Below are 22,705 nucleotides of genomic sequence, written 5' to 3'. Positions count from 1 at the left end.
CATTTTTAAAAAGCCCGAAAAGGCAGGGGGGAAGCATGGCACTGTTTGAAATGGTTAGAGTGCTTCAGAGCACTTTAGAGACGGCTCATTAATGGATTGAAATCAGCTATATGAAATGCCCGGCCCTGTATTGCTTTACTCAGAATCAGGCCAACAACAGATAACATCCAGTTTAGAATGGTAATCAGAAAGAGGCCTCTGCAATTTACCTGAATGGGTGCTAAATTAAATACTGCATCTAATTGTGCTCTTCCTTCATGTACTTTTGTGTCTTCAACATTGCTTAATGTGGCACCTACTTCTGCACTTACCCAGGGTTCTTAACAAGACAAACTGCATCCCAAGGGCAAAAGGCCGCTCGCCATCTTCTACTGACCTGAAAAGGGCACAGGAGAGAATTTAAAGAGTTAAAACTAGCATAACAAAACTGTAAAGTATCTATCTTCAGTTTGTAAGCACTTCTTTACCAGCCTATCTTGAATAAGCCAATAGGATGAACCCATTTGCCCAAATGCCACAGATATTGCAAAAGAGACACCAAGGCAGTTCAACAGAAAATCAATCTCTGAGCCGACAGAAAGAAATGTGCCTGTAGCTGAAGAACCGCCATGAAAAACATCATGTATAGCCTGACTCAATAAATGTGTGCATCTTGCTTTATCTTCTATTCCTTTTATTTATTTCCCCATCTTCAAAGAATTCAGGGCAGGCTAACAAATTAGCTTCCTAGCCCCCTGTCCAATAAAATGTACAAGGCTGACCCCCTCTCTCCACTTTGAGGTTTTAAAAAACTCATGATTAATACAATTGTCAAAGAGGCGAAGCCCTTCTACATAACATATAAGTGAAAAGATAATATGTCAGCTTATCATGTAGTAATGAGGGTGTTGCTAGGAGTGAGAAAGCCCAGGTTTAAATCTTTACTAGGTGACCTTGGGCGAGCCTCTCGCTCACTGACTCACTCTAACCTAGGTTAGAGGAAAGAACCATGTATGCCACTCTGAGCCCCTCAGAGGAAGGAGAGGCCATAAATACATAGATTTATCACTGCCTCCCCTCTTTAAAAGAAAGTTATTTTGTATACATCTGACATTTCCCAATTTTCTCAGGCAGTCTGGGATTCTGCTTGGTACAACAAAAATGTCTGATTGTGAATAGCTTCTTTCCAAAAAGCAATGAAACACTTGTCATAAGAACATAAAACAGTGGTAAACCCAGTCAAGCAAGCTGTTTCACATAGTAGCCAACCAGTTGCACTGAAGGGCCAGCAAACAGGGCATAGAGACCAAGGTGTTCTCCTCCTAGAACTAGTATTCAAAGGTTTTCCTTTATTCACTGTGGTTAGTAGCTACTGATTGACCTATCCTTCATGAATCTGCCTAACCCCCTTTTAATGTCATCTGTGCTCACAGAAATCATTACATCCTCTGGCCGTGAATTTCACAAATTACTCATTAAGTCAAGTTGTACTTCCTATCGTCCTTCCTGAATCTATGACACAGAATCAACTTTATTAGGTGCTCCCAAGTTCAAGTATTATGGGACAAGGATAAAAAGTTCTCTCTGTTCCTTTTCAACACCTCCTGCTATGTCCCCTCTTAGTTGCCCTTTTCTAAACTAAAAGCTTAGCAGCCATGAGACGAATGCTTAGGGCTTCTGTATGATATGTGAGAACTTTCCAGGAGGAAGAAATTTGGAAATGTGAATGCTTCTTTTGAAAAGCAATTTATGATATGCATGCTGAAGTACAGCAGTCAAATCGAAGAATCTTTCATGCCAATATCTTAAGAGGTTTTTCAGACAACTTGTTCAGTGGGGGAGGGGCTGTGGCTCAGTGGTAGAACATCTGCTCGGCATGCAGAAGGTCCCAGGTTCAATCCCTGGCATCTCCAGTTAAAGGGACTAGGCAAGCAGATGATGTGAAAGACCTCTGCCTGAGACCCTGGAGAGCCGCTGCCGGTCTGTGTAGACAATGCTGACCTTGATGGCCAAGGGTCTGATTCAGTATAAAGCAGCTTCATGTGTGTTCATGTGTATGTGTGGATTCACCTCCTGTGAACCCATTCCCACTGTACTTCCCATTTCCATCTTGCCTCCAAATGCACTTGTAAAATGTGCGCAAATAACCACAATGCCCTAACTCAGGAGAGTTAAACATAATGATACAGACACTGGGTGTGTAGCAGGTGATTGCTAATGATTCAGACACCTCTCACCTGAGTGTTACTATGATTGCAGATGGCTGGGCACATGCTGTGATAAGCGTAACTATGAAGAGAAAAACAAGGAATGGGATGAGCGTATTGCAGTTTCGATCGCACTTTCCAGACACAGCATAACCATTCTCATTGAGATACGTTTTGACAATCACCACTCTTAGCTGGCTGCGCTGTCCCACCGTAGGTGGTGTGATAACTTGTCGGCTTTGAACACAGGCACATTCTGTATAGTTCCTTATCTGTGAAATGCAAGAGAAGGAGCATCAAACACCCAGCATTTCTTCGTTGTATTTTTACTAGGAAACGATACTGACTTTAAGCAAAATGACATGGGCTGCCCAGTTCCGTGTTTGTCTTATAATGCAGAGGGGAATTGACAGAAAGGCCTAAACTCCTCCTTCTCCTTCCCACCCACACTATTTTCATGTTATGTTTGAGAACAGCTAGATTTGAGTCCAGGAGCACCTTAGAGACCAAGCTTCAGATACTCGAAAGTTTATACCTGAAAATCTTGTTGGACTCTATGGTGCTACTGGACTCGAATCTAGATGTTTTACTGCAGACCAACACAGCTACCCTCTGAAACTATGTTTGAGAATGTATATTTGCTGAGGCCACATGCAATTTTGTCCTATGTCAAAGCCCTTCACCCACAGGAGTCTTTCACAGGAGTGGTCAGAGGGATAACTCAGAGCAGAAGATCAAAACCAAGGAATTTAGATCTTCTGATACACAATGCTCCAGATTTGGTGGTGAGGTTCAAAGGAAGGTATAGAGTTATACCAGGGGGGCCCAACCTGTTTGAGCCTGTGGGAGTTTTGAAAAGGGGTGGTGAGCGCCACCCCAAACAACTTCCACAGGAGTTGGAGCCAAACCCCAAACCTCCCTTCTCACTTTGCAAAAAACCTCACAGGAGAATAAAAAGAAATGAAGAGAAGCCCAGCAGGGAGGGAGAAAGAGATTGGGGGATAAAGAAGGGGGAAGGAAAGCCTGAAGGTGAATGAAACCACAAACCAAGAAGAATTTGTTTTTATACCCCGCTTTTCTCTATCATAAGGAGTCTCAAAGCAGCTTACAATCGCCATTCTTTCCCCCCCCCACACACACACACATACCAGGTACCTTGTGAGACAGGTGGGGCTGAGAGAGTTCTGAGAGAACTGACTAGCCCAAGGTCACCCAGGAGGCTTCATGTGGAGGAGCAGGGAATCAAACCCGGTTATCCTGATCCTCCAATGCCTGTGGCTGCTGTTATAGCCATGGAAAACCTTATGAATAAGAGCAGCCAAAGCCCTGCCTTTCATTGGTCCTGCCCAGTTTCTGAAAAGCTCAGTGGGCACCAGGGGAAGTGCCTGCAGATGCCATGCTGCCCATGAGCACCACCTTGGGGAACTCTGGGTTAGACACTGTTAGAACTGGGTGGGCCATGAGATACTGGAGGACTCACCAGGGTAAGAGAACAAGAACACCTTGAGTATTCATGGACTAGCACTTAATGAGAAGGGAAATGAGGTTGCATTAAGGCAGACCAGGGAGGTTTGCTCCAGCTTAGGAGGTGGACACTCGGACAACTTAATCTAGAAAAGCACTAGGATATAGGAAAGCACTAGGATACAGTGAAGACAATGAGGAGTAGAAAGGAGTAAGGTAAGTGAACTGAGGAACTCTAAAGTCTTTTCCATCACTGGAGGAGACTCAGAGCTCAGTTCCTGTAGGTTCAGCACCTGGCCAGGTTGGAGACAAAACATACTGCTTCCAACAGATTAGATCTAGTGTCAGGGAAAGATAACATAGTAGTGTGGGGCTAAATTGCTAATAACAGGGTTTGGGTCTCAATAACTGCCCAACTAAGCCAGCTACCAATGCCATGACAGCAGGAGCCAGCTAACTGGTTAAGGAATCCAGAAGCTTGACTTGAAAAGTTTGCCATTGTGTGCTTGCCCCTCACAACTCACAAAATCCAAATGTACTGTCCTCTGAGGGGAGGAAGCATCCTCATACCATGCTTGGAGAAGGATATCATATTTTGAGATATTTATGGGAGGGAAAGGTTCACTGTTTTGGGAAAAGCAGATATTAGAGGAGAAATAGCCATGGTTATTAAGAACAGGTTTAAGAAGGGCCTTCTTTGAAAGCATGAAACATTTTCTTACAAGCTGGTAAGAACAGAAACACTGGATTTACTGGAGAAATGGGTGGCTGCTCTGATAAAAAGGATACATTCGCTTAAAGCTACATGCTACATCTAGGATTTTGTTCTAAAATGTCATTGATTAAGGCTGGGACAATTATTTAGATGAGATAAAGCTCTGATAAACCAACATGCTTAGGGAGCAATGCCAGAATGAACTGTTTACCCTGGAAGAACGTGATGGAGTACCATCAAGCTGGACCCTCCTTGCCTCACAGCAAAACACACCCATTGTGTGGGTAGCTGAGTGACAAACTCACCCCTGCGGTGCCATTTCCACTGTTGATGCAGCCGGCCAGGCAAGGGTTGAAATATGTGATTCCATCTGACCCACAGACAGGTTCATATTCATGGATTTTGCAGCCGCAGTTGACATTACAGCTACCAGTCAGATTCCTATGCGCCATGGTGAGAGTAGGACTACAAAAAGGCAAGTGAAGTACATATTAAAAGCACAAAATGATAAACATATGTGAGCATCTTGCCAGCTAGCACAGAAACCTACAGATTTTTAAAAATATTAGAGTTACAAAGAAATGAAGGGGCCATGCTCTTTTATCCTCGTGAATTCACACTTTATGTGGCCCCACAAGTAGACCAATGCTTGGTGTGGATAGTACTTAAGGTGTGAAGAAGAGGGACGGACAGCAAACATTAACAGCTGCACAATCACTGAGACTTGCTGGCAAATATGCTAATGCATATCTTCCCTTCACATGTTGTGTTTGGGGAGGAGCTGTGGCTAAGTAGTAGAGCATCTGCTCTGCAAGCAGAAGGTCTCAGATTCAATCCCTGGCATCTTCAGCTAAAAGAATCAAGTGGTAGGTGATGTGAAAGACCTCTGCTGGAGGCCCTGGAGAGCCACTAAGTAGACAATACCAACCATGAAGGACCTATAGTCTAATTCAGTACAAGGTGTGTTAATGTGCTTACACATAATCACATGTGCCCTTATATTTGGGGAAATTCAGCATGAATTAGTTCTTAGATTCTACTACAAGAATTCCTTGCATTTCCTTCCTTGGGGGAAAAAAGTATGCTGATGAAGACATCACTAGTGCTGGATGTACTGGCATGAATTTAGAATGACTTCAGCATCACACTGGAATTTATCATACACACAACCATTATGAAGAGCAATTCCTGTTCTAGAACTAATAAGTTTGCTTAAATGCATGAACTGAGCAATCTTTTTCATTCACTGATGGTACCATATAGGCTGCATATGGTTGGGCAAGCTATCCATTCTTGTTTTAAAAACTCATGAGCCTGGTATGCACCATCTACATGCATAACAGATTATGAAAAAATATGGTATGTACGGAGACAGCAAAAAGTAGGCTACTAGGCAGGGGTGTGGATGTAGAAGGCACTGGCAATTTCTAATAATTTCCCCTTCTTGCTGCAGACTCCCCTTGTCGTTCCTCAGGGTGCCCTATCTCCCAGGAGATGAATTTCACAGAGATCAATGTCCTGTAGGGGAAGCAGGGAAATTCCATTCTGCCATTGGAAAATTTAGTCTGGATTCAACCCAGAGAGTTTGGTGACTTTGCATCTTTTAGTTAACATTATACTTAACATAGTTGTGAGACCATGAAATAGTTTTTATTATGCCAAAATACTGATACTGTTAATTCCTGGCTACTTGTACATGAAAGCCTCATGGCTCCTTCTTATGCCTCCAGGAATTATTTAGAAATTCTGTTGAATACACATGATTGTATCACTTACCGAAAGGTGACTGAGATTGTTTGCTTTCAAGTCAACAAAAGACATGCTGCCAACCTCAAGGGCATTTTAAAAACTGTGTATATTTACATATGTATTTTATGAGAAGTTCAATATTGTCTCAAAAGCAGTATATAAAACCAAATAACCACAAAAGCTAGCATACACTGGTGAACAAATACACTTAAACTAAAATTATATAATATATATATATTGATCTCTTTATATGAGAATTGTTTAACATATATTCAAGTACAATGCAATGTTTTTAATATTACAATTTGTACAAATATACTAAACATATATAACATTAAAAATTTCAGGCCAATGTAGCATTTGTACAAATATTTTTAATATTTAACCAGATCTTCCAGTTATAAGCCAGAACCCCTTCAGATGTTTTATTCCAAGTTAGCGTCTTATTAGATCTAGAGTTGTTCTGAAATTTCCATTAAGTTAAATCATAACAGATTATACATACCTCTAACTTGCATACCTCTAACTTGCATTATTTCACATCTTTACAAAACCTTCTTTAATTATAACAAGCTAGAAAATTATCCCTTCCTGAAGCAGCTGAATAACTTCTTGAAATTGTCAAATATAACTGAAGAAGTTCACTTTCTGATTTAATGGGATAAATATGCAGTTTGCTCAACAGCACATGCTATTCAAAATCTAATGTCCCCAGTACTGGTGCTGAGATATAATGCACAGAATGACCTTGTGCTTTCTGATGACATAGGAAAATTACAGCATATCAGCAAACACAAAGCTGAATGTGTCAACTTATATTTGCAGAACGTCTTTTTAACCTCAAGCTTGCAGTAGTTTTCCATTTTCTGCAGCCAATTGTGAATACTCAGAGTAAGCACAAGAAAATCAGAAAAAGTGATGGAGGTTAGCCATTACCCAGAGCTGAAAGTAGCATTTTATACTGAAAGTGGCATTTTATACCATCATGTCATAGCCATTTGTCCCACTTCTTCCCACTGTACTGGCACTCCATGCAGCCTTAGGATGCATGCTGCTCAAAAAGCAAGGCTATTTATTGTGCTACGCTTAGATAATAGATAATAGCTTTTTTATAAAAAATCTGCATTTGATCCCATACATAAGGGACAAAGCCACTTGGCATTTATAGAACACCTATTTATTTAGGGAATTTATATGTTGCCTTTCTAGAGACCTGCCCACAGACCTACACATTGGTTTGCCAGGTCCCTCTTCACCATTGATGGGAAAATTTTGGGGCAGAGCCTGAGGAGGGAGCGGTTTGGGGAGGCGAGGGACTTCAATGCCATAGAGTTCAATTGCCAAAGCGGCCATTTTTCTCCAGGTGATCTGATCTCTCGGCTGGATATCAGTTGTAATAACAGGAGATCTCCTGCTACTACCTGGCAGTTGGCAACCCTACCTACACACATGCTAGGACCCTTATAGCCATGAGAAGAAAAATCAGTCTCTTTGGTAAGGCCCAAAACACAAGACAGATAAATGGGAGGCATATGGTACAGTTTCCCTGGGCTATCTCCCATTATCACAAGGTCTGCTTCCAGAATTGTCATAGCTAGGGGTGTGCATTCAGCAAAGCCAAACTGGGAAAAAATCCCAGAGTATTTTTCAGGGGGGGGGGGTTCTCCAGAAAAAAATGGCAATGATTTAAGGGAGCCAAAAAGCAGATACCGAATAATATTGAATTTTTTTAGCATTTGTCAGGTCGCTTCAGCCTCACCGCCATTAAAAAAAAAAAGATGGGAGGAATTCCTCCCTCCCTGTCCCCCTCACTTACCTGCTGGCCAGACCCAATATTCAACTCTGTGCTGCTGCTGCTGCCTCCAGAGTCCATATGGGCTCGGAGGCAGCAGGCGGTGCAGTCTACAAAAGTCAGTAACTCTTCTTAAGACGCTCCTGTAAAGCACTACAAAATCATTGTTACCTTTCTATAAATGCACAACACAAAAAAGACAAAAAGACACTTACCCTGTGGTGTATGGAATATTAATGCCCCCTAGATTAATACTTTCACATCCAACAATGAAGAGTGTTGAAAAGCACAGCAAAGACACACCGCTGCAGATCATCGCCAGTTTTGCAGACTCTCTGGCACCAAGTTTGAGTTTTTTAATAATGTACCCTCCAATGACAATACCAACACCAGCACTTGGGACAATGATCACACCTGGTTTAGGTGAAAGGATAGAATAAAAATATTTACTGTGAACACTGAAAAAAAAAAGATTTTCACCACCAGTGATGCTATAACATTTCCACCCTATCAACGATGTTGATTAAAGCCCACTTTTTGCAAACAGTGCACAATGTGCAGCACTCAAACCACAGGTAGAAAAGCACAAATTCTAGCAAAACTTTACATGCAAACATTAAAATTCCCTACATGTAAAATGTTATCTTTGGTCAGACAAAGATTCTACTCCAGCCTTCTCCGTGTCTTGCAACTGAAAGTGGTATAGGCCAAGGCACAAATTTACCAGCTCATCTGCTATCTCTGAGAACTAGGCCTAATTCTCTCCAGGCAAACAAGTGTCAGAATTTTAAGTACCCTGCGATGATGTCAAAGGATTAATAAAAGCCTCCTTATGATTTTCCCAGAGACGGCAGAAACACTATAAATAAAAGTATTGTTAGGCACAAACAGAAATATTGCTTTGTTTTTACGCTAGCCTGAGAATGAAACATGCTCCAAGTGTTGTGGGAAAAATGTGTGAAATTCAGATGGGAAATAAGACAGTTTAGTGTCAAACTGGGCATTTAATCTATATGACTGAGAATTACCTTAAAGTCTGTTACTAACTTTTTAACAAATCCACCTTGTCAATAAATATTTTAATAAAGATTTTCATAACAATATTACTTGGAATATTGTATCTGTTTTTCTTCACAAAAAACTGCTTCTTGTTAAAGAAACTCTTTAACTGTCAGACCTATTAACTGTGCAGCAGGCATAAGTCAGGAACTGATTGGTCCTAAACTGGGACTGGGACTTCATAATAAGCTTAAGAACAGCAATGCATGATAACTCAGTTATAGCTTAAAGTTCGAGTGATGTCAAAGGAAAGGAAGTAGAGATAGGGGCTAAGGTATGGGTTAGTAAAGATACCCATCTGGATCCACCACTTAGGCAAAATAGGTTTTAGCAGAATTAGGTGCTCCTGCCCATTTTTGCCACAGGAAAATTTTCCAGGACTTTGTGATTTGCTGCCTGAATACATGCCGCTTGAATCAGAAGACCAGTTCAGCTACTCACAGCATGCTTCCGTTGGTTTTGTCATCTTAGAAAATTGGCTTATGTATCTTTCCTAATTCTTTTCCTGTGTAATAATTTGAGTCAGATATTATTTGTATATTATGCCTTCAAAATGGGTTTGTGTATTTCAGCATAAAGTGACAGCTGCAATAACTGAAGCCCAGAGTGTATCTGACTATGACAGGTCTTATGACTTATGTTGATAAAAAGTATTATTGGAACTGGCACCAAGCAGCTGGTTTTCATAAGGAATGCCACCAATAATTCAGGAATGACAAACTATTCTACTGCCAAATGCCACCAAACCTTGGCTGTGGTCAATGGCCGTGGCTCAAAACCAAACAAGCGGTGGAAGAAGGCTTTTCTACTGAGGAATCAAAATGCTTTTAGACAGCATAGCTTCAATAACCATAACATTCCAGTCACACATTTTCAACATTTTAAGAGATACCAAGAACAACAATATTTTTGTTATATCCTTACTGACAAAGAACTCTTTCAGTGATCTAAGTTGGCCCATGAGAATACATCCACTTTTCAGTTTTTACCTCATTCCTGGGACTGACATTAACAAGAATTCATCAGTATAATGTTTTATCTACCCTGACTTTTATATTTTAAAGTATGCACATAATGGCAGGCAATGATGCCATCATGGCTCTTGGGTACACCATAAAACTTATTAACATCATTCATTGGGTTGGGGAAGCTTCTGTACTGGTCTGTCAATCAAAAAAGCCTTTATTTACGTTACATAATGCACAACCTCCATGCCCTATGGAAGTGTGCTCATGGTTTTTCCAATGATAAAATTTAGGTCTTTTTGTAAATTGAGTTCATATCTATGAGACAAGAGAATGAAAATAAAGTCTACAAATAGCTATAGACTACAATGGCTGATACTGGGACCTCCATATGCAGAGGAAGCACCTCTCTAACATTATGGGATGACCTTGCTTGTGACTGTCCAGGGGCATCTGAGTGGTCACTGCTGAAGACAGAAAACTGGATTAGATGGCCCTTTTGTCTTATGTAGATCAGCAATTATGTTCTTACAATCTTCAGTTTAAATAACCTTAACAGCAGTGCCAATAAGAATAACTTATAGTCAGAGCTGAGATGAAAAGTATGATATGGATGGACCATTTGACTACTGATTGAGTCAGATATGCTAGAATACTAAAAAAACAAAAAAAAACCACAACTTTTAAGCAGTTAATAATCCGTTCATGGCCAGTGTTGAATAGTGTTGGCATTGCTTGCACATTCCCTCCCTCATCCCCTCCCCACTCCCTAGTAAGAAAGCTTTAGCATGCTGTAGACATCCCAAAACATTATTTCAAATTATGCCAGAGTGATTGCAAACTTAAAAAGAAAAGCTGGGAACAGCATTGCTGAAAGCCCTTCCACTGGTGTTCTTCCTGTAAAATAATCCTTACAAAATGTCCTGTTTAACAGGCAAAGCCTTACCAGTGTAGATGCTGGCATTGGAAGCTGGGATGCCAAACTGTGACTCGATGAACTTGGGAATGAAGGTAATGAAAGCAGTAACAATGGCACACTCAGCTGTGTATGACAAACTCACAAAAAGGAATGTCACGTTGCTTAAGATCCTGACAGCTGCTCTTGGGAGTTCTACAAAATGACAACAACAACAAAAATGCCACATGAATGTTATACCTAATGAATGGGAAATGAAACCAATCTGGCTTGCCCACGCAGTTACGATATGATTCTTCTTATGGGTTCCAATACCTGGATACAAAAGATACTCGCTTTTGTATGTAATGCTTCCAACATTCACAGTGTGCTCACACAAGTTAAGTCTCATAAGTAAAACTATAAAATGAGATGGATATATATATATACATATATACACACACACCTACACATGTGGCTGGTATAGGTATGCCGTTCAGCAGTACATTGATGTCAAAGGATAAGATGTGATGCTGGGGGTGTGGGGGCCACTAGTGGGGCTCCTTCTTTTACTTTCAGGTAAACAGAAGCAATGCTATCATGGGCAGGAACCCCAGTACAGATTCCTCACAAAAGTCCACGGCTTCTCATATTACCTGAGCATGAGAACATACCACCAGTGTAAGATCATAAGGACTGTGTAAGATCATAAGGTGCCCTAACTTTTGGATAGACCAATTAATAAAATACTTTCCATGTTACAGTTTTACTTCTGGGAACATTCTGAGACTGAAAACTAAAATGAGAGAAATGGCTGTGTCTTTTTCATGTAAGTCTGCAACCATGTCTAATAAAGGTCATGGCAGCTCCAGGGTATTAAACATCACTATCTCAACTTCAGCACCATCACCAGTAAAGTGATGATACATTTGGTGGAACATGTAGGGCTGTACATTGTATGGCTCATGGAATCCAGAAAATAAATTACTTCTCATTTCAGCAGTTTTTTACAGGTGTGCCTTAATTACAATTATGATCACTGGACCTCCTTATCAAGAGAGTAGAGCATGCTTTTTCTGCTCATCATCTCTTAGTGTCTCCCTTGCTGACTCTTGGCCAGACAGCCTTAAGTTTCCCCCACACCTGGCTATGGAATCCTTCCCTTCCTATCCTGAAAACCCTTTCCTGTTTATCCGTTTGTATTTTTTGGCCCCATTTAGGGCAACCTCACACTATCTTCTCTCTGGGTTCATTTCTCTGGACTAGCCATATTGGAGGTTCACAATTTGTATTAAAACATAACTTTACTTGGGCATTAAAGTAATACAAATGAACACAACGACTGTGCAAACATGAATATTTTTCCTGGATTGCTACACATAAATTGCTACTGTACTATTGCCACTGAGAAATTCAGTCTTGCTGTAATGGCTACCACCATTTCACCTCCCCTTTTTCCACTCTGTGTCTTGATAGCGAAACAGGGTCATTTGCTGGTTACAGATATGTCTCCCTTCCAACAGTTTTTTTTTCCCCATGGGAGACTTATGTCCTCTAGGAACTGTGTAAACACTAGACTCAAATGATCCCTACTCCAGAATCCATGTTCTAGTTCTACACATGTAGGAGACCCTCTTCATGTGCATGTCCTGACATAAAGGACCATTTGGATAACTATTTTTCACTTGTGGTGGAGGAGAGGGGATTGAGAAAACTCCCTCATGAGCCAGTCATCAATGTATGAGAAGTCTGTGATCCGTTTTAACCAAGGGTATACTGCAACCAGTGCCAAAAACTTGGTGAAAGCCCTTGGGCACACTGAGATGCTGAAGGACAGCACTTTGTATTGGTAGTGGGCATCTCCCTCAGTAAACTGCAGAAACCGATGATGTTGAGATCAGATGTATGAATATAGGCACCCTTAAGGTCAACAGGTGTAAACCAGGCTCCTGCTTGGAGAAGAGACAGGAACACAGCTAGAGTCACTATCTAGAACTTTTTCATCTTGATTAATTTGTTGATGTCCCTCACATCAAGGATGGAGTTGAGACCTCCATCCTTCTTTAGGATAGTGAAGTGCTGATAGTAGAAACCCAGGCACCTTTAGAAGTGAGGTATAGGTTCTGCTACCTCCTTTTGAAGGAGGTAGTCTAACTCCTGATGGAGAACAGCAGTGGGTGGAGTAGACAGAAAAAGAAGAGAAAATCACTCAATTGTATATCCCAGCCTTATGACAGTTAAGTGCAGTTAAGTGTAGCCTTATCACTTGCAAATCAGCCAGACATCAGCTAAAGAAACACTGGTGACGTTTCCTGTACGGTTTGTGGAAGAGAGCTGTCACAGAGAAACAGTAGACAAGAATTCCTCTTAGGCTATGGGGAAATAATGTTTTGTATAAAATAATGGAGATGCACTGCAGGCCAAAACCACATCCCTAAGGTGTGGGGGGGGGAGAGGGAGCAAGAAAGAGATTATTTTTTAGGCAGCTAAATCTGCAGAATTGCTAACTGAACAATTATGATGCTGCAATGTCAAAACAAAAAGGTGACATTGTGAGGTAAAGCTGAAACTGCACCAATATGCCTGCAAAATGATGATGTAGTTTCATGCCAATGCCAACACTAGGATAACAAACAGCACAGGAATTACAATGATGAAGGTTGAATGGAAAATTGTTTATGCCATAGGACAGTCACACTGGAAAAATATTCTACCTGAAGGAGCACCTTCTTCCATACGTTCTCCATTATATAAAGAGAAGGCCTTGCTCTATGTAGCCCCATGGTTGCAGGTGTGAGCAATGGAAGCAAGATCAACAGCTTTCTCTCGGCTTGCTCCCTGCCTTTGGTATTTGTTCCCCAGGGAGCCTTGCCTATCAGTTCTTGTCTGACACTCAGCAGACTTGTGAACTTTCCTGGAGATCATCTGGAACTCTGGATGGATGATAGAGTGATTTTATTATACTGCTGAATTCTCGGGTTGTTGGTTTTAGGTTTTTATTGTAGATGAGCTTTGTCACAATTTAAAAAAAAGTGATTTATGCGGTAAGCAGCTTCAAGATCGCAATGGATTATATGTCTAGTTCAAAAATATATTAAAACAAGTGGGGGACCCGCAAGAATTTGAGGGGGGCATCTCATTGTCCTTTTCCCCACTATTTCCTCTTTCCCTTTTCTGAAAGCCCCCATAGCCTCTCCCTTTTTCCTGCTTCCTTCTCACCCAGCAGCCAACCTACCTTTATTTGCCCCATCTTCAGCTTTCCTTCCTTCCTTCCACTTGGCAGTCTCTCCCTGGGAAACATTTGGCCAAGATGCACAGTGGGGAACCTGCACGGATTTGCAGGGAACACCTTATTTCCCCTACATTCCCCTCCCCATACTATTTCTCTCCTTCTGGCAGGCCCCATATCCTTACCTTTTTGTTTCCTTTTCGCCTTCCCATCCACTATTATCTGCCACCACCACCACCCCATCTTCAGCTACATTTACTATTTCATTTATACTTTGTCTTTCTCCACAGTGGGGATCCAAAGAAGCTTACATCATTCTCCTCTCTTCCATTTTATCCTCACAACAACCCTTTGTGGTAAGTCAGGCTAAGAATGTATTACTGGCCCTTAGGTTTGTGGAAATACCTGTCTTGTCCGTTTATGGCCCCAATCTCTGGATTCAAGTATCCACAGATGGGGCCACATTGAAGATTTTATATATATTTACAATAATATTTACAATGATTTACAATATATATTTACAATGATGGGATAAAATACAATGATGAGATACAATAGAAATAAAATTGAAAAATGCTAAAATCTCTTCCAATGCTCTTGGAACAAATTACAATATTTGCAGCTATGAGAACAGCATCAGTCTCTTAAAATTCAGTGTTTAGGAACAGTAAGGTATTTGATTATAAACCAAAGGTATAACACAAGAGCAGACAATAGTAAAAGAAACAGAGAGCATAGAAAAATTAACATTTGCCTTCCTCGCCTCTCTGAATTTTTCCAATTTTAAACTAGCAATAAGTAAAACTTGACAACACATGGGGCACTGAACTTAGATTTTGCTGCATATTATGAATTTATTTTATAAAAGAATTTATATCCCTGTCTGTGTTCTCCACAGAACAAAACCCCTCATAATCTGTAGGAGGGCACTGATGGGAGGGAACTCAAAGGACCTGAAATAGCATTATAGCTATATGACAGTCCTTCAAACAAGCATGCCCAGATTTTGTAGAATATGAAAGTCGACAGCAGCACTAAATTGAACCTTTAAGCATACAAGTAACCAATGTTATTTCATGATGGAAGTAATATGCACCCACATTTGGGCTTTCAATAGACATGTAGCAACTGTAGCTCTAACATCATCTTCAAGGTCAGCCTCAAACTTGGTGGTGGAAAATGCTGCTGAGTTGCAGCTGATTTACAGCCACCTCAGAGGGTTGTCAAGACAAGAGACAAATAGAGGTGGTTTGTCATTGCCTGCCACAGCAGAGTACAGATTTGAACTTGAGTAGCCACCCTTGAGCTTGGGTAGCCACCTCTGCATAGCCACCCTGGACTACCTCTGTGGTCTCCCATCCAAGTACCAGCCAGGGCTGTTCCTGCTTAGCATCCTAGATCTGATGAGATCGGGCTAGCTTAGGCCATCCAGATCAGGGCAGGCCCACATGCAGTTAATTAAAGTAATATGGTCTTGAAGTTATAGATGCACAGATAAATATGGCCAGATCAGTGGAATCCAGGAAGGAAGATACTTTCTACCCTCAGTGCAGCTAGAAGAATGAGTTATTTACCACCTGATTTTTAAATTAACGGTATGGGATCTTACAACACTTCTAAACAATTTACAGATAATGCCAAATTCACAACTATATCATCTAGACTGGGCAAATCTCTGAATAGAAGTGTACCGCTCAATTTCTATTTATTACTAACAGTAAAGCAAGGACTCATGTTATATCCATTAATATCTATTAATAAAGGAGACAGCAACCACACTGGGGCTACTAAACCTCACACTTCTCATGCTGAGCAAGCTAACCTATTAAGGCCAACTAGAACTGCTGTGTAATTTCCACCTGGACCTCAAGCTAGAAGGAACCTGGCAGTTTCATAACAGTGTCTGGATGCTAGCCATGATACCAGCTGTCCCATATATCATTTTAGGAAATAAACTTTATCTGAAAGGAACTAAACTTTATCTTTATCTAAACTTATCTTTATCTTTTTATGCAGGGCGTTTATCATGGAAAGCATCCACATGAGGAAGCAGATACCGGTGCTAACATGGTGATGGGAAGCGTCATTGTACTCTTCAGCTGTGCAAAAGACAGTGAGAACGGTAATGCCTAAACAGGTCTTATGCTTGAGCAGATGGCATGTGCAGTGATTACCAAACAGCACTCAATGTGAAAAACTGCTTGAGTTGGCCAGAGATCACTGGAACTCCAGAGACATAATCACATGTGGATTGAAAAATAAGAATCGTCAGCTTTCCCACCAACCCAATCTTCAATGTCATAACCAAGCATCCGCTGCCTTCGGAAATTTCAGCACAAGCTAATAGGAACTGTATAATCTTAAACCTTGCTCCAATAAAATTACTAATCGTTATACACCTAAATAAATCTTTTAGCTGGAAGCCTAAGAGACAATATCAGCTGCATGGACCCTCAATACAATAACCGTCATAAATGCTGTTAAATCAAGGTTTTATACCCAAGGCACACTTTTTCTGAATTAAAATTGGAGAAACATATTATCCCAAAAGGTTCATTTTTAGCATGGATGACTCATCTATAGAGGAGCCTGGTTCCTTTTTGTCTGTATTGTTCTGTACATGTCCCTAACAGGAAGCTCAGAGCAATGACATAAAGAGAAGTAACAGGCAGTCTTCTCTGATAAAAATGTTTTCCTATTAAATCTCCATATCAGGGTTGTGTGTGTGCCATCAAATCACAGCTGACTTATGGCAACCCTGTAGGTTTTTCTTGTTTGTGGGCTTCCTAGAGGGTCTTGTTTGTGGGCTTCCTAGAGGCACCTGGTTGGCCGCTGTGTGAACAGACTGCTGGAATTGATGAGCCTTGGTCTGATCCAGCATGGCTTTTCTTATGTTCAAGGCAAGAGATGTTCAGAGGTGGTTTGCCATTGCCTGCCTCTGTGTGGGCTGAGAGAGTTCTGAGAGAACTGTGACTGGCCCAAGGTCACCCAGCAGGCTTCATGTGGAGGAGTGGGGAATCAAACCCTGTTCTCCAGATTAGAGTCCACCATATCAGGGTTATTGACAGTGAAATTATTGGCCTTAGACTAGAGCAGCTCTGCACAGGGTTGCAGTATGAATTAACTAATTATGCAGACAGAGGATCAAAGCACTCACTCATAAGGAGGCAAGCAGTAAATCATACTGACACAGACAGCAGCCTTTTGTGTGTGGACAGGTATTTGGGTAAATGGGTATCCACATTGGCAATTTATTCACAGCATGCTCCTCTGTATGAGTTTGGAATTGCTGGACTATCCTATGGCTCAAGACGAACAAACAGATCTACACCAGTGCTTCTTAAACACTGAGGACTATCATTCTGGCTTGCTTATTCTCCATGGATGTACATCATATACCTTGTGGCCACCACTTGAAGGTCTTCTCAGTTAAAGCTCATTCTCTGCATTTTCTCTTGGTGCCTGGGATCCAACTATACTATAACCTGCTACACATGACCCCTCCCCTTGTTCGGTCACTGCAGTAAGTGGGAGAGTGGGAATGAATGTGGTGGCTCTGCCTCCCACCTACAGCCGATTACCAGCTGATGATGGTACCTACACACAGAAGAAGTGTATGCACGTAAGCTCTCTCTCCTGGTGATTGGGGATGCTGTCTTCTAAACATTCCGTATCACGGGGCGGGAGTGTATACACGTGTCTCAGAGGGGAGGGGCTGGAGCGTTCACATATAGACACCATGCTCACAACCCAGTAACTGCATAGAGGTAGGAGTGGATAGCCTAAACTAGCCTAATCTCATCAGATCTCAGAAGCTAAGCAGGGTCAACCCTGGTCAGTATTTGGAAGAGAGACCACCAAGGACTACCAGGGTCATGACGCAGAGGCAGGCAATGGCAAACCACCTCTGAACATCTCTTGCCTTGAAAACCCCACGGGGTTGCCATAAGTCAGCTGTTGAGTTGACGGCAAAAAAAAGGAGTGGATCGTGACCATTTTCGTCTTGGTGTGTTGACGGCAAGGGGAAGGGTAATGTGTAGAGGGATATTAATGCACACAAAAAGTCCATACACAACTGAGCAGCTGTAGAGAACATAATACACAGTTTCACCTGTCTTGGCAGTTGGCTCTCTACCTTGACTCAGTTGATTTTGCCGCAAGGATACATGCCATGATTACATCAAGGCTAAACTTCGCTAGAAGTCAACTCGGAAACTCCAGATGGTTCAAAATGCGGCAGCCCAATTAGTACTAGGCAGACCGTGCAAGTCATACTCATCCTGCAATCACTCCATCGGGTACTGATCAGCAACTGGGCTCCATTCAAGGAAGTGTTTATGACCTACAAGGCTGCCTTCATGGCCCTGGACCCCCATACTTGCAGTACTGCTTCTGTTACTATGCTCCACAGTGGGAGCTTAGAACGTATCAACATAATATTTTAAAGCTTAAAGGTAAAGGTAATCCCCTGTGCAAGCACTGGGTCATTCCTGACCCATGGGGTGCCGTCACATCCTGATGTTTACTAGGCAGACTATGTTTACAGGGTGGTTTGCCCTTGCCTTCCCCAGTCATCTACACATTTTACTGACCTCGGAAGGATGGAAGGCTGAGTCAACCTTGAGCTGGCTACCTGAAACCAACTTCCATTGGGCAGCTTACCACTCTGCGCCACGGGGCTCTTATTTTAAAGCTTACTTCAAGCAGAATGATAAGATCAGCAACCACCCGCTCACATACATTCTCTGGTGGCTCCCATTTTATGGAATAGCCTGCCTGAGGAGGTCAGGAAGGCTCCCAAGCTTCTATCATTCTGCAAAATGCGCAAAACACAAATGTTCAGGAGGGCATTCTTACAGTAGAATTGATCTGTAGAAGGACAGAATGGTCTGGAAGGGTGCCTTCACATGGGAGTGGGTACTGCATTGCCTATTCCTTATAATCACATTCTGCATTGCTTGCACTATGATGACCTCAGCAGCCAGCTGGTCGCACTGTCATTTAACTGTATATTCCAACTGCTAGTGCATTGTTCAGTTGCATTGTTTATTATATATCTTTTACTGCATGGTCACCTTGTTGCTCACTTTGTTCAGTTTTGTACTTCTAGTCCTACGGCATTATTCATCCAATGTCCTATATTATATGATAACTTAACTTTAAAAAAATTCTGTGTGTGCATGCACATGCTCTGTAATCCATCTTGCATCTCAGTGAGAAAGGTGGGCTATAAATAAAATAAAATAAATGCCATTCAAAACACATTTTACCTTTAACATTCTTTCCAAATCCCATTGAAGCAGGAACTTCATTGTCTGTTTGGCTTTTGCTGTTTGCTTTCTCTTTCACAATTTCATCATCACTTGAAATATCAGAGTTCTTCATCTTTTTCTTCTTCTTTTTCTTATGGCGAGGTGGAAGTTTTTTTGGGAAAGTAAACATTGGGAGTATCACAAGGAGCATTGCAATGGCACAAAGAAGGAATCCACTCCACCTAAAGTAAGGAGATTTTTTAAAAGCAACTTGTATGTTGTGTATAATGCAAACAGCCATGGGACAAAACAAAATGGCTATCATACTCTGTAACTTATATCTATTTTAAAAGATTTTTACTATGCAACTCTCAAGAGTGTTCAAAACACAGCTTACCAAAATTTCAAAATATATAATAAAAAATCAAATATATACAAACAGTAAAACCAAATTAAACAAGAATCTTAAAATCTTAGAGCCAGAGTAAAATGATAAAACAGATTTGTAAACAGTATGAATACAATGGAGTATATCTTAAAACCAGCAGGGGTATCATCATTAATAACAACACCAGATAATATCAGTAGTAAAAGATGGTGGCATAAGACTGGGTTATTAAAAATCCAGCTATACAAAATGCCCTTGGAAACGAGCATGTTTTTGATGCCAGATCAATACATAAGAATCAGAGCCAAGCAAATATTTGCAAGGAAAGCACTTAAAAACTGGGGGGAGGCACCCTAATTTTTGCATCACAGAAAACAGTGTTAGTCTGGTCTCTATAATAACAATAAAAGGATGAGTCTCTCCGTCCGTCCGTCCGTCTGTGGCAAGGTCCATCAGAAAATGAAGCTAGGAATGTCAAGCTGGCTACCAGCTTCAGGATGATTGTTGGAGTTGCAATGCCAAACATGAAGGGGATCAGAAGATACTGGCATAGACTGGCTCCAGTACATTCCTCTGCTATTTACAATGGAAGGAAAAGTTTACTCATAGAGAAGCCAAAAAAGGGATGGCACAGACAGGGATGGTGGGACATATCCTCTCAGGGGGAGACAGAGGGAGTTTAACAACTTCTCTAACCTAGCAGAGCCTGTGTGGTGTAGTGGTTAGAGTGTTTGACAAGGATTTAGGAGATCCAGGTTCAAATCCCACTTCTTTCACAGCAGCTGGCTGGGTGACCTTGGGTCCAGTCGCACATTCTCAGCCTAACCCACCTCACGGGGCTGTTGTGAGGATAAAATGGAAGAGAGGAGAACAACGTATGTCACTTTGGGTCCTCAATGGGAAAAAAGGCAGAGTATGGCATTTTGCCTACAGTTTGCCAAAAAAAGGATGATTTGTCGTGCCGTTGTTTCATCTACAATTGCTGAAACTCTTTTAGCAGGAAGCAAAACTGCTCATTCAGTATTCAAACTACTGTTATATATCATGAGGACAGCAAGCTACCAGGCTGGTGAGCAGAGCAAGCAGTCACATCTGTAGTTTATCTTATACATACGAAATAAAAGATTGCATTACAAAAATGTAATTATTCTGTAAATTATTTCCATCAGAATCATTAAAAAATGACAAGTTTTGGCTGTTCAATTGTTTACAAACCATGGGTTAGCATCCTGGTTTGTAAGCAAGAGAACAAGGCACAGTTTGACATTTTGCCTAATTGGGATGTCACAATGAATTGTGGTTTCTCACGAACCAGAAAGTTCTAATATTTGAGTTACACATGATCAGAGATGGAAGGAATATGACAACCCAACTGGGTCAGACTTGTTTTTTGTAACAAACAGATTATAGTTTGTCTGCAACATATTAAGACTTCCACTATTTTCACCATAGTTAAATTGGTACCTCCTTTCCCTGTGACTCTGTATAATTATCGCTACTCCTTTATGTAGCTGCAGCTGTTACCAACTCACTTTCTGTTAAGACCGGCAGAGCTTCTGTACTTGACAAGCTCTGAATTGCCCGATGGTCCATGAGGCTATTAAACTGTTGAATGTAAACAGGCCACACCCTGCTCTGTGCCTGGATAAAAAGACTGCCTGTGAGCTCCAAGAATGCCACTGAGGGCTTTCCAAAAGACTAATAAGAATGATTAAACAAAAATCTGAGACTACTAGAACAACAGCATCAAATTCTTGGCCAGTGGACCAGAGCTTTAAAGCAGCTTTCTAGAAGATTGTAAGAATTGGCTTACTTCACTGCACCTAGCACCATATGTCATTTCCAATGGTGTCCAGCCAGATACTTCTGGAAACTTACTAGCAGGGCATGAAGGTGATAATCATTCATGCTTGCGCTTAGCATCTGGTACTCTGAAGCATTCTGGCTCTGAACACAGAAATTCCATTTAGTTATCATGACGTAGCTGTCAATATCTACCATTAATTTCTCTAATCCTTTTCGAAGGATCTCCAGTTGCTCCTATGCCCCTTCAATCATGACAAGTGTGATCCAGCACTGTGCCAGCGCCATGGTTCACAACATTAATTGAACATGCCTTATTCACTTTCGTTAGCTAGCCATGAATCCTACATCAATGGCTAATCTCATGCATTAAAAAACAAAATATTGCAACTTACCAATTACCAATGAATCGAGGGTCACTCTGGTCGATTTGAACAGGACTTCTAGGATCAACATAAAACCCAATAAGAACTCCTCCTAATAAATATCCTGCTGCAGGACCAAGAGCTCCCATGACATACATTATGGCTGTAAAAACAAAAGAGGAAAGGACACCCAGAACACATCAATGGTACCACATCACAAACACAGTAAGATCAGAGAACCAGACTAGAGCACCACCAACATTTCACACAACAGAAGAAAGGAAAATGAGTGAGTTACGGCCATGGTGTACATCCCAAAAAGGGACAACTTTTACCTTTATGCAGTTCCCAGTTTCCTTCCCCGCCCCCCATGAATCCATTCCCTTGCAACTACATTGAAAAAAATTCTTAAGCAGCAAATTCAATTTCTGATGCATTCTAAAAAAAGATAAACATTTTATATGACCATTTAACTTTTGCAACTTCTTGCCCCTTTTTCAACAGGAAGCTTGCTGTCCTCCAAGAAACCTGGAAATTGAAATCTCACCATTTTGCCTAAGCTGCTGTTCCTTATAACTGAGAGAAGGCCAAGATGGAAATCCTTTCTCTTATTGCAGATACACAAAGTGCAACCATGGTGGGGAGTGACAACCCTACATGTTCAGAAGTAATCTGGTTATAATTAATATTAATATATTCAATATTAGTAGTTATATCCTATATTATTGTATGTGTGTGTTTGGGGTGGTACACAGCTTGTACTTCAGTCATGTGGCCCTTTTGGTTGGTGGTAATTGCATTTTGTGGCTTTCCATGAGCCTTGGAGTAAGTACCATCGTTAGA

The 22,705-nt window shown here is 41.2% G+C and overlaps 1 protein-coding gene across 2 annotated transcripts in view; it reads right to left on the bottom strand.

Moving 5' to 3' along the window:
- The window catches only part of SLCO5A1 (solute carrier organic anion transporter family member 5A1), a 52,619-nt gene that overhangs the window by 1,127 nt on the left and 28,787 nt on the right, over positions 1-22,705 (bottom strand). Inside the window, exons 2-8 of one of the 2 annotated variants that reach the window (XM_056854063.1) lie at positions 21,893-22,025; positions 19,325-19,548; positions 10,877-11,041; positions 8,122-8,320; positions 4,671-4,830; positions 2,217-2,458; positions 312-376 (exon numbers count right to left, since the gene is read on the bottom strand). In XM_056854063.1, the coding sequence (XP_056710041.1) occupies positions 312-376; positions 2,217-2,458; positions 4,671-4,830; positions 8,122-8,320; positions 10,877-11,041; positions 19,325-19,548; positions 21,893-22,025 (1,188 nt within the window). The remainder of the gene's footprint in view (positions 1-311; positions 377-2,216; positions 2,459-4,670; positions 4,831-8,121; positions 8,321-10,876; positions 11,042-19,324; positions 19,549-21,892; positions 22,026-22,705) is intronic. The other variant, XM_056854064.1, reaches the window with a different exon arrangement.

The sequence above is a fragment of the Euleptes europaea genome, chromosome 8, assembly GCF_029931775.1.
Source record: "Euleptes europaea isolate rEulEur1 chromosome 8, rEulEur1.hap1, whole genome shotgun sequence".
NCBI classification, from domain to species: Eukaryota; Metazoa; Chordata; class Lepidosauria; order Squamata; family Sphaerodactylidae; genus Euleptes; species Euleptes europaea.
Note: the sequence above shows the minus strand (reverse complement) of the source record. Positions and strands in the feature narration are given on the sequence as shown.